Source organism: Anabrus simplex, chromosome 2, assembly GCF_040414725.1.
Source record: "Anabrus simplex isolate iqAnaSimp1 chromosome 2, ASM4041472v1, whole genome shotgun sequence".
NCBI lineage: Eukaryota > Metazoa > Arthropoda > Insecta > Orthoptera > Tettigoniidae > Anabrus > Anabrus simplex.
The window spans coordinates 1,133,122,246-1,133,135,329 of record NC_090266.1 but is presented as its reverse complement, the minus strand read 5'-3'; the positions used below and the strand labels follow the sequence as shown (position 1 = coordinate 1,133,135,329).

Below are 13,084 nucleotides of genomic sequence, written 5' to 3'. Positions count from 1 at the left end.
AATAATGTATCGCAGGAAGAGAAAGTTTGGAAGGGAATTGCACAGGGTAGTATAATCGGTCCGTTACTTTTCTTAATATACGCAAATGATTTAGGGAACAATATAACTTCAAAAATAAGATTGTATGCAGATGACATAATTGTTTATAGAGAAATAAACAACATTGAGGATTGTTCAGAATTACAAAGGGACCTTGAAAGTATCCAACAATGGGTTGAAGAAAATAATATGAAGGTTAATGGAGGCAAATCAACTGTTACAACTTTTACAAACAGGAGCTTTAAAACTGAATTTGAATATACTTTGGATGAGGTAGTTATCCCAAAAGATGGCAAGTGCAAATACTTAGGTGTGAGATTTGAAAGTAATTTGCACTGGAAGGGTCATATTGATGACATTGTTGGGAAAGCATACAGATCATTACATGTCATAATGAGGCTACTTAAAGGATGCAACAAAGAATTAAAAGAAAAAAGTTACTTGAGTATGGTTCGTCCATTATTGGAATATGCAAACAGTGTTTGGGATCCTCACCAAGAATACCTAATAAAAGAAATAGATAGTGTGCAGAGGAAAGCAGCAAGATTTGTAACAGGGGATTTCAGGAGAAAGAGTAGTGTATCAGAAATGTTAAAGGAACTTGGGTGGGAAACTTTAAGTAAGAGAAGGGAGAAAACTAGACTTACAGAATTATATAGAGCCTATACAGGAGAAGAAGCATGGGGAGATATCCGTGAGAGGCTTCAGTTGGAAAATAATTATATCGGCAGGACTGACCACAAATATAAAATTAGAAGGAATTTTAGCAGAAGCGATTGGGGTAAATTTTCATTCATTGGGAAGGGTGTGAAGGAGTGGAACAGTTTACCAGGGGTAGTGTTTGATCCTTTTCCAAAATCTGTACAGATATTCAAGAAGAGAATAAACAGCAACAGAGAAAATAAATGAAGTGTTAGAGGGCATTCGACCGGTGCAGGTTATTGTAAATAAAAAAATGTGTGTGAATAAATTAATTCCATCCCCTGGTCTAAGGAGTTTGGACAGCCAAAGTAGGGGACTGCCTGTAGGGGTGAAGTACAGTGGGGACTTCGAGGGCCCTGGGACCGCTATGGTAGCTGTGAAGGCCCTTCAGGAACTCTGAAAAGTGGTGGCAAAAGGGGCTCTGGTTAAGACGCAGCAGGTCGTTATGCTACTTAGGATCCAGAACGGGTAAAAAAAAATGTAAATAAATAAATGCAATGTAAATATTAATGTTATACCAGTTTTATAGTACCATTTGAAGCAATTCCACATACTGTATATCAGTTGACTATATTTGTAAGTAGTACAGGAGATATTATAATTAGAATTTTGTAAACAATATAAATTTATTAAGGATGAGCTGTGTGTTTAATAGAAAACATTGTTAGCGTAAATTGTATAATATTGTATTATAGGAAAAATTTTCTTCTCTTGTTAATTTAATATTTAGTGCTTGACAATAATGTATTTTAGTGTACCATTTGCCACCGAGGTAGACACCTCATTTGCAAATAAAGAGATTTTGATTTGATTTGATTTGAAAATAATGCTCCAAGAAGCAGTGTTAAAAGCATTTTTGACATCTAGCATTATCAAGGCAGCCCATTTTTCACTGCTTTCTGCCTGTATTTGAATCACCCTCTCAATAGCTTGGGTTGTGGTTCTACCCTTTCTAAATCCAAACTGGTTCGAAGAAAGTCCTCCCTGTTGTTCAAGTTCTTTCTCCAGTCTAGTTTTAATCAATCCTTCGTAAAGTTTGCTCAAGGTGTTTAATAAGCAAAGTGGCCTGTACGCTGATGGATTTAATGGTAGTTTCCCTGCTTCAATAACAGTACTCGCTTGGCTACTTTCCACTCATCGGGGAATTCACGCTTTTTTAATAAATCATTGAAGACTGATAAGATCCAACTACTAGTAGTAGTAGTAGTAGTAGTAGTAGTAGTAGTAGTAGTAGTAGTAGTATGACCTGGTCTAGAATTACAATTTAAGCATATTCCAAATTATAGCACCACAATTCACTAAATAACTCAAAATTCAACCCTGAAAAGATCTTCTTCCTCTTCACTTTTATTAAATTCTACATTCATTTTATTCAAATTTAGCAGTGAAGAGGGGGTTTCTCCTCTGGCTTGGAGGAAGAAATTGCCTCCAAGTCAGATTTTTTCTGCCGCCAGTATAGTGAACTGAGATTTTCTGACTCATCGGGTACTCCTAGGAAACAGATTATTAAAAGGGCATAGTTTTTGCCCTGGGACTCTCCACTGTTCGACCTCCCACGCCGTCCAAAAAAAGATGAAGAGTGTTCATGGATCACGGCTGTCTGCGACCTGGTCATTTCAGCTCTGGAACTTTGGATTGTTAGATTGGCAACGTAGCATGTTTTTTTAAAAGTGAGAAAATGTGTGGTTTTTCATTTGATCGAGTATTTCATGTGAAATCATTGCTTTTACACGTACCATTCCTACTGATGTCATTGTAATGACCTATGTTCATTTCAGTTTGGAAAACCACTAAGAGTCTTTCTGAGGATATAAAAAGGCAGGTGGAGTGTGAGTGTCTGTCATTATCCTGCAATTCCCCAACCTGATTGAGACTGATGGTAGGCATGCAGGTCTATCATTACAATGAAAATTTCCTAACGCAGTCTTCATATGAGAAAAGACGTTTGGTGATTTCTCTGTCGCGTTTCCAGGGTAATGTTAAGAGCTATGCAACTTAATAATGTCTTGCTCAGAACGTGTACTCTAGCTAACCGACAAGTCTGTATACAATGTAGAATTCCGTAGCGAAGCACGGGTACATCAGCTAGTCTATATATAATAGTGATGTACAGAAGTAAATTTTAATGAGTACTTTTTTCCCCTCTTCCTCAACTGTTGCACCTGATGAAGATAATTTGTGAAATCAACAAATTTGAGAGCAACATTCTTCTAGATATGTTCCAAGAACTAGTAATATTGATTAGTGACATAGATCCAGTTACTATATTGTAATCTGTGATAGTATGAAGAATTTCTCAAATTCATTGTAATCACAACCGTTATACGAGGTGAGGCAATTAAATAACGAGACTGCACCCCTCCTACTCTGTGGTCGCATGGTGGGAGGTTGTCATTGGAATGTAGTTGACCTTGATCCTTTCTGAGCAAGCACACTTCGTTTCGTCATTCTACCTGCTTTAGTTTGCTTTTGAGACTTGGTTGTAGTGGACGCTATTGTGTAGTCGTGCCGCGATCATGGTGGACATAAAACTCGAGCAGCGCATTAACCTGAAATTCCTAGTGAAATTAAAGAAATCACCCACAGAATGTTTTCAAATGTTAAAGGAGGTGTTTGGTGACAATGCTATGTCACGTGCACGAGTGTTTGAGTGGCATAAACTGTTTTCTGAAGGTCGGGAAGAGGTTGAAGATGATGAATGTCCCGGACGACCTGTGATATTCAGAAGTGAAGGAAACGTCCAGAAAGTCAACAAAATTGTATGGAAAGACCGACGTCAATACTATAAAGAAGTCCTAATCAAGCCAAGGGAAAAGGGTAAGGAAGAAAAGACCAGATGTATGGAAGAATGGCTCATGGATTCTTCACCAAGACAACGCACCAGCCCACAACACCCTGTCTGTGAAGCAGTTTTTAGCTGACATGTGCATTCCTGTGCTAGAACATCCTCCGTATTGACCTGATCTTGCTCCATGTGACTTATCTCTTCCCAAAAGTGAAAAGTGTGTTGAAGGGAACACATTTTTCAGTCTGTGGAACAAGTAAAAGTAAAAAGGGCAGAGTTGTTGTGCGGGGTGACAAAGGATGACCTACAGCATTGCTTCGAACAGTGGAAGGCACTTATGCAACGGTGTATAGATAGGGGAGGAGAGTATGTTGAAGGGGATAAAAGTGTATTGTAACTTTGTTTGCAATAAATCACATTTTTCACATCAGTCTCATTATTTAATTGCCGCACCTCATATATTAGTGGGTTCGAACCCCACTGCCAGCAGCCCTGAAAATGGTTTTGCATGGTTTCCCATTTTCACACCAGGCAAATGCTGAGGATGTACCTCAATTAAGGCCACAGCCACTTCCTTCCCACTCCTAGCCCTTTTCCATCCTATTGTCACCATAAGCAGACCTATCTGTGTTGGTGCGACGTAAAGCAACTAGCAGAAGAAGAACATCACTTCATTTCCTCTGGTTTCTCTGAGAAATATTTTGATTACTGTTGATAATATGTCAATTTGCTTACTCTGCCTTCTTTAAGAAATATTCTGAATACTGTTTATTTGATGTCAGTTCTGTCCTGTAACATTTTTTGAGATATACTTTGGCTACTGATTATATTACATCAGTAATAATGTACTGTATTTGCTCTCAACAGCTGGATATACTCAAATCAAACCTCTAAACCATGATTCTATATTTCATGAACTATTATTTGAAAAAAATTGAAAAGATTGCTTAGGGCATATGCAGTAGGTGAAAGATGATACTGGGTGATCAATGAGAGGAGGGTGACCAGAATCAAAGATCATCATCATCATCAGCATATTGGGAATGATTAACATTATGACAGTGATGACCAGACTAAAGAACTGGCTTCTTGTGAAGGTGAAGCACATAGAAAAGGAAATTGGATGGGAAGAGGAGAAAGAATGATGAAGGAAAGATAACAGCTGCTTTACAATACTCAACAAGGAGTCAGAAATGGGATAGGTAAGGTATGTAAATGATAAGCTCATAATGCTGACACTTCACCTGGAGAAAGAAACAAAGGATTTGTTTTATGAATATACCTCACAAATTGGAAATAAGGAAGGCCTAGAGTAATTCCTGCAAGAACTAGACAGCTGTTAACATAAGATTTTTTTTAACGGAAGTAAATCTTTGGAGTGAATGAGAGAATTGGATGTGCCTTATTCATGTGTCCTAACACTTAGCTCATCACCTTACAATGTGAAATGATTCAACTGATTAAAAAATCTTAAACAGACCATCTTACAAACTATTTTTTCCTGCTATTTGCTCTACGTCGCACTGACACAGATAGGTCTTATGGTGACGATGGGACAGGAAAGTCCTAGGAATGGGAAGGAAGCAGCTGTGGCCTTAATTAAGGTACAGTCCCAACATTTGCTTGGAGAAAAATGGGAAACCATGGAAAACTATCTTCAGGGTTGCCGACAGTGAGCTTTGAACCCACTATCTCCCGGATGCGAGCTTACAGCTGTGCGCTCCTAACCACACGGCCAACTCGCCCAGTATTACAAACTACAAAGGTAATTCTGGGTTAATATTTATGTTCAAATAACTGAATTTGTTAACAGAAGTAAGGTACTTCCAAAGAGCTCAAAAATTATTTTTTTGTGTCGGTGCGACGTGAAGCAAATAGCAGAAAAAAATTATTTTCACATATAAATGAAGTGCAAATCCTTTTGTGTTCAGAGTTATTGCACAGCAATAGATAATTACCTTCACATTAAAACTTGAATTTAGTATATTTTCAAATGAAAGATCACCCTGAAGTTCAAAATTGTCTTTTCCATGCTGCACAAAACATAATAAAGTATGGCCATTGACTGTCTTCCCAATGTTTAATTTTATCAAAATGTGGTCATCTTTACTGGATGATAGAAATTTAGTCTCCATCTGAAATAGAATGAAAGTAACACATGTAAATATGTCTTAGTAAAGTATATTCATTTAAAATAATCTTATTAACTGATGATTATATATGAAAGAAAATATAAATATGTCTCACCATGAAAGGTACATCACTGTTTGACTGGAAATGTCCATCAACAGTGTAAGTTTTATCTCCGATATTGAGAGTTCCTGTGAGTGTCTTAATATCCGATGCTGGAGAGATATTTCCACTGAAATGAGCTTTCCTGAAAATAATATGTATTACATAAAAATTCTGAAAGTAAGATACTAATATTAAATAAATTAATGGAAGAGAAATGACTTACATTGCTTTATAATAGTAAACGAATTACATTATTGGAGTGCTTACAAACCACTTGCTGTGCAGCTACCATATTACCAACATTGTACTCAGAAAGCCAGTTCTTTACAATGTAGCATAGTGCTTGTGATTTGAATTGTCTTTCAACAGTTCAAAATGCTGAATCTTTGGGCAAATGTTGTTTATGTATATATATTAAAATATGTTAGTAATGGAAAGGAACAAACAAGTGAGAAATTAAGTCATATATGGAAAAATAGGAACATGAATAGCAATAAATAATAGGATAAACATAATAGCAGGTCAGCATCAGAAGAGGAGACAAGTACAGACATGAGGTGTCAAGATGGTCCCTCAATGAGTGTTAATGCTCATCTTTCTGATGAAACTGGAAAGTAGAAATGAGCTTGTGGGGGAGTAAGAAGAGGTCCACATTGAAGAATTGGGATCCTATTTCAAGAGGGCAGTTAATGAAGTGTGGAGATTGTCCTGGTCATTTTGTGTTTTCGTGACTGTCCTTAATTTCCCTTTCCAATGCTCCCTCTTCCGATGCTGACCTGTTGTTTTCATCCTATTCTTTTTTTCCTATATTTCTACACATGACTTGAAATATGTTTGTGTGATGTATGTGTCTTTGCTCTGATTTATGGATGCGCTGGCCCTGCCCGCAGTCTAGGGATGCTGAGCCTGCTCCATGTTTGAGGTTCACTCACCCCACCTGAGAACAATTGAGGAGTTATCAGATGGTGAGATTGCGGCAGTTCTAGAAAGACAAGAATAATGACTGAAAGGATTTATCACGCTTATCATGCATCGCCTTATAATCTGCAGGTCTTCGGGCTGAGCAGCGGTCAGTTGGCAGGCCAAGGCCCTTCAGGGCTAAGCGCCATGGGGTGGAGGTTGTGTTTTATATCCTTTATTTTGAGTTGTATTGAGTTAGTTGTTTAGTCAATTCTAACTCTCCGTGATCCCATAGACTAATGCGTGCAATTTCCTTCTGCCCTGTATTATTTCCTAAAGACTTTCCAAACTGAGGTCCATGACTTGTTTGATGCTATCAATCCATCTCATCTGTTGCCACTCTCTTCTCCTTTTATCATCAGTCTTGCCCAGCATTAAGTTTTTTTCCAGTGAATCATATCACCTCATAATATGAAGGGTCGGGGGAAAAAACCAGGTAAGTCACTTTTTCATCGAAATTGAGATATTGTTACAGCCCGCTTCAGAGTGATCATGCGCATCTATTGAATGGTCTGAAATAGAAAAAAAGCATGTGAGTCAGGAGAAATTAGCACTCAAAGTTTTGCTGTTACGGGAAAGAACTAGGGAAGTCCAGTACAAAAGTTGCTTTTTCTCAAGGTGTACAAATATTGACTCTCCTGCTTTTTTCCCCTGACCCTTCATGATGACCACGTACTTCACTTTTTGCTTCAATATTTATCCATCCAACGAGCAGCCTGCATTAATTTCCTGTAACATGGGCTTCTTGGATCTTTTTGCAGTCCATGGAACTCTTAAGGAGTATTCTCCATCACCATAGTTCAAATGTGTCAATTCTTTATGATGCTTTATGCTGATTCAGTACTGATAATATCTTCAGTAATGGTAATCTACTATCATACTGTAGTTGCTATACAGCAGTACAGTTACCACACTGCAGTAGCAAGCACATGTGCATTAGCGTTATTACCATGCCATGATGCTATGAGGCCGTGCTACCTTTACAAATTAGTACTTGAGGAATATACAAATGCAATATCGACGTAGCATTAGTTATATAGAAGTAGGATGATATCGCAACTCAGTGTATGGCAAAATGTTGCAATTTATAAGAAGTCACAGCAGAGTGCATGAAGGAGATGCGCAGGTAAATAAGAGGATTCAAGTTGCAAAGGTGTGGATAGGGAGAAATATTGATACCTTTGGCATGAAATAATAAATGTGTACAGAATTTTCCTATTACTATTACAGATATTTGGAATCAGGATAGCTTCTCATGAAAAGGAAGGGACAACTAACAAAGAACCTTCAAATAATCTTAACTTAAATGCTATATTTTATGAACTTTGAAACAAGCTGTATAACATAGAATCTTTATCAACAACATCGCTCAGCTTGTCTGTCACTGACCCCATGTGGTTGCATTTCTTTCAATTCAAGAACCAATTTCATTGTAGGATAATTCACAAAGCCGACAGGTGCAGACCTGTTTGCATGGTTGTCATGTCATGCTAACTCACTCTACGTAGCGCAATCCATGGTTGTTGAAAGATAGATACCCATGAAGTTGTGTGAGAGGGGGACATCTATTCTGGACACATATTTGATCCATATTGACAGCCTACAAAGATCTACTGGGCCACTGTGTTCTACAATTCTATTTCACAGATGTCCCCCTCAGCCAATTTTCAAGTTTGTTAAATACATTTTTCATTATGAGTTACAGTATAAATCAAGATTATGACTGGTTCCTAACACTACAACTTGAACAAAACAGTGCCATTTAACTTGACAAGCATAACATTATATAACAACTGATGGACATTGGTGTCACTCTTCAAAAAAATATTTTTCATCACAGACTCATGATTGTTCAAAGTGTTATTTTGAGATGTTTTGTATTATTCAGTATTTTAAAATTATGCCAATTTGGACTATGTAATGGCTGAAGATGAGCTCAAGTAAGGTCAACACTAGTACCATTAATGTTTGCATGAGAATATAGCCAATTTTTTAATGAAGATATATTGTCATTGAGGGAACCCACTCTTACCACTCTGTGCCCATGAATGGTAGGGAAATACAATGTCACCACCCTCTCCTTGTAAACTGCTTATATTAGTATCACCATTGGCGGACATGCAGCGCCACTCGGTCGAACGACTAATCACACCATTGTCCTACCCTGTTCTAAGCATTCTCCCAATGTGGGGTTCATCAGATGCATCCTTGGTTTTGCTGTTTTAATAGCCAACAATGTATTATTTGTGAGCATGTTTGCAGGTGGTGTGTTCAATGTGTTATGGAATAAGTGGTTGGATGTAGTGTTTGTTGTCACAGGAGAAGTTTAGATGTTTAGAATCAAGATCTTCTTCTTCTTTCCACACCCTGGTGGGATTGCAGGTGCAAAGTGTGTCACACAAGTGAACCTGGCCCTATTTTATGCCTGGATGCCCTTCCTGATGTCAACCCTATGTGGAAGGATGTACTCACTATTGTGTGCTCCTATGGTAGTTGATAGGGTAGTGTGCCCAAATGTCCAGATACGTCAGCCTCACTTCCGTAGATTTACGGGCATGTAAAAGATCTCCTGTGGGATTAGATTCCAATCCCCTAATCAGGGGGATTAACCAGATGTGCCTAAAATCTGTGACCCGGCTGGTAATCAAACCCAGAGCCCTCTGAACTGAAGGCCATGACACTTACCATTCAGCCAAGGAGCTGGATGATGTTTAGAATGGTACTGATTTCTGTTCTATGTCCTTTTGGTATTTTATTTCCCTCCAGTGTGTTATTTAGTATGACTGATGTTTCTATAAAGGTTAGTTACGTCAAATGGTGCTTGTGCTGAGTTGTGTTCAACGTCTTTAATTTCTGTACTCAATCATTCTTGTTCATTAAGCAAGTCTCTGTGTCAAATTTTATGTTTTGGTCTGACTTTGCCTGGTTGAAAATATTCCAATGAGGAAATACCATTATAAGGCATTAGAGAGGTGGGTTTGTAGTGGCTTATCATCGCAACATAATGGAAGTCAACTTTGAGAAATTGTTTTATTGAGTTTCCCTTTCATTGCTCATTTCTTGTCCAGTATTCATTAGAAATATTCCTAGCCTGAATGTCAAAATTTTTGATTGTCATTGAAATACAATGCTGGAAAGGAACAAACAAGTGAAAAATCATGTCATACACAGAAATACAAATGGGAACACACAATATCATGAACATAATGAGAGGTCAGGATCAAAAGAGGAGACGAGAAAAACACGAAAACACCAAAGGACAAAGACAATCTTCATGACTTCAAACACTTTCGTCTTCAAGCAGATAGGCTCTCTTCTCAACAAACTCAATTCATCATCCATTTCTTCTCGGTACTCAATAAGCTAGTTTCTGCAACCTGGCTTCATCAGGAAGGCAGACTTCAACATTCATTGAGAAGTCATTTAGACAGATTTTCAATCTTGATGTGTGAAGTGTGGGATAAGACACAAGATGGTTGAACATAGCAAAAACAAAGAGATGACAAAATGAAAATGAATACAGGTAATAATTAGGCACACAGGACAAACAAAAAAGGAGAAAAGGAAACTAAATGGTAAATTTAAGTAATGGAAAGAACAAATAAATGACAAACCAAGGTATCCCTAGTCTTTTACACCATTGGTTCTCAACATTTGTGAGACTGTACCCCCCTTTTCATCCGAAAATATTTCACCCCCCCCCCCTCAGTGAATGACTGATTTACAAAAGTTCTACTTTTCTGTTAGGTTTAATAGCTCAAAAAACACTTTATAATGATTTATTATTATTAATTATGAATGCTTTATATATAATATTACATGTTTCAGAGTAATAATTATAATGCATTCACTTCACAAAGAAAGTGAGAATGACACAAATAATAATACTAGAGTATAAAACAAATTACAGAAAATATATTACAAAAGATTCTACCCTCACTGCAATTAGTATTTCAAACTACATCATTTGATTTGATTTTGTAACAACAGAATTAATGATTAATGAGATGGCTGGCACTGTTTTTTTTTTTCAAACTTTTTAAATATTTGGTTCCAATTATGATAGTGCACACCTCAGATCACTTTCAACATCTAGCTGTGTTCATTATTTTGATTTGATGTAAGCCAGCATAGAGAACCCAGATTCATATATATATATATATGTTGAGGGAAACTGCACAATGCAATTTGAAAATAAAATAAAAATGTTAAAATTATTTCCTGTAAATTTGTCCTACATTCATATTTATCAGTTGATTTATTACTTTATTTTCATTTTTGTCATATTATTACATTTCTTATACATGTAGAAAAAGTCTGTGCAAAAGATTATAAAAATTCAATAATTTTTACTATACTTCATGATAAAAATTATTGTATTTTTATAATTTTTTATACATTTCATTTCACAATTCATAAATATGAATTCCTTGTCCCATCGTCACTAGGCCTATAAAGTATAGTAATTTTAGGAAAAACTTTTTTCTACGTGTACGGTTTAGAGGTGATAGAGATAATATTTTGTAGTAAATTCTTTCCTTTGTCACAACTGTTTACTGTTTAGCAAATTTGAGTGTGTTTTTCATTGCTCAGCATGCCTCCCCTTAAATTCTCCCATACCTCCCCAGGTTGAGAACCATTGTTTTACACCACCTGCATTCATCTTTATCATTTTACACATGTTTATCTGGCTTTTTTCTTTTCACACATTTTCCACATTGACACTGAGGTTCTACCAAGGTAGCCCCTCATTGAGTGTTAAAGTCCACCCTCCTGATGAAGTTAGGAAACATACATGAGCTCATCAATGGCTGAGAAGAAATGGAAGAAGAAAGATTGATAAGGAGAGAGACTATCTGCTTGGAGATGGCACTGTATGAAGATTGTCCTTCTGTGTTTTGATGCTTTTTTTTTTTTTGGCCTCCTTTTCTATGCTTCCTCTTCCAATGCTGACCTGTCACTGTGTTTATCCTATCTTGGTAGTCATCTAATACGATTTAGCTGAAGGATTCTGATACCATTTTCATCAAATTATTTAGTGAAGCACAAACCACATTCTTTTAAATGGAAAAGATTATTTGAGTGAAATTGCTTTCCTTTACCATCAATTAATGTAGATCTTACCTGAACTGTTCCAGTGGAGTTTCAATTTGAGCATTGATGTCATTTCCTTGTACAGATACATCCAATTTATATGTATACTGTGGTGAGTAAGAGAGGAGGAGGTCTAGTATGAGACTACCATCATCTTTTTTGGAGAAGTAAATGCTCATTTCAGGTGTGATGTGAGGTGTTTCAATTTTAAGAGATGTTTTCAGATGTGATTTGTCATAACTCCAAAGCCCTTCTATTTTATACTGAAACAAATACGATTGCAAAATAATTTCTGTATATGCACTTACAAAAGCACAGTATGAGGCTTAGATAATGCTAGCAAAGGGTATTGGCTTTCAAAAAATCTTGAATGACTGAGTAAATGTGAAAAAGGCAATAATAATAATAATAATAATAATAATAATAATAATAATAATAATAATAATAATAATAATAATAATAATAATAATAATAATAATAATGGCATGTGGCCTCTGAAGAGACCTGGTGCAGGTCTTTCGACTTGACACCGTATAGGCAACCTGCACGTCTGTGAGGGTGGGGCCCTACCTATGATGAATTCTAATGCTGAAATTGGCAGACACACCCAGCCCCATCCACTGGAATTAACCAATGAAAATTAAAATCCCCGACCTGGCTGGGAATCAAACCCGGGACCCTTGGAGCAAAGGCCAGCACACTAACCATTTAGTCAGGGAACCGGACTAAAAGTGATGATCTTAAAAATGTCAACTACTCATTAACGAGATGAGATTGGGATGAAATAATTTCATTATATCAAGAGACCGCATACTAGGTAAAATGCTTATGCTTTCTTTTTACAAATGTAATATAAGCAATTTAATGTAAGTTCATTTCAGGGTCTTAGGGTTGTGTGGAGCAGAGATAATTTCACCTTTGTTTGCCCATTTTAATATATAATGCCTTTGAGTGCTTATTCGCCTCTTCTTTATGAAATAAACACTGCACTTCAATGGAGATAGCTAAAATGTGCCTTTATATTTTTGAAATTATGCTGCATACCCTAGCTACAAAAATGGTTCCATCTTGTTCTTGAAAGGTTGCAATGTTTCTGTTCAAATGGACAGTCGTTTGTCACTAACCTGTAATCCCTCTTAGACAAAGGTATTCAGAATTTGTGTCTTCCATACTGATTATTAAAAAGAATGGAGTTTTAAATAACCTCAATTCTTAAGAATTTTGGCAAACAGAATTAAAAATATGTTCTTCCATACACCTCCTAATCAG

General features: G+C 36.7%; 1 protein-coding gene across 1 annotated transcript in view; it reads right to left on the bottom strand.

Moving 5' to 3' along the window:
- Window positions 1-13,084, bottom strand: part of Apoltp (Apolipoprotein lipid transfer particle) — a 668,275-nt gene that overhangs the window by 385,701 nt on the left and 269,490 nt on the right. Inside the window, exons 35-37 of the mRNA XM_067142082.2 lie at window positions 11,846-12,078; window positions 5,774-5,903; window positions 5,485-5,661 (exon numbers count right to left, since the gene is read on the bottom strand). Coding sequence (XP_066998183.2) covers window positions 5,485-5,661; window positions 5,774-5,903; window positions 11,846-12,078 — 540 coding nt within the window. The remainder of the gene's footprint in view (window positions 1-5,484; window positions 5,662-5,773; window positions 5,904-11,845; window positions 12,079-13,084) is intronic.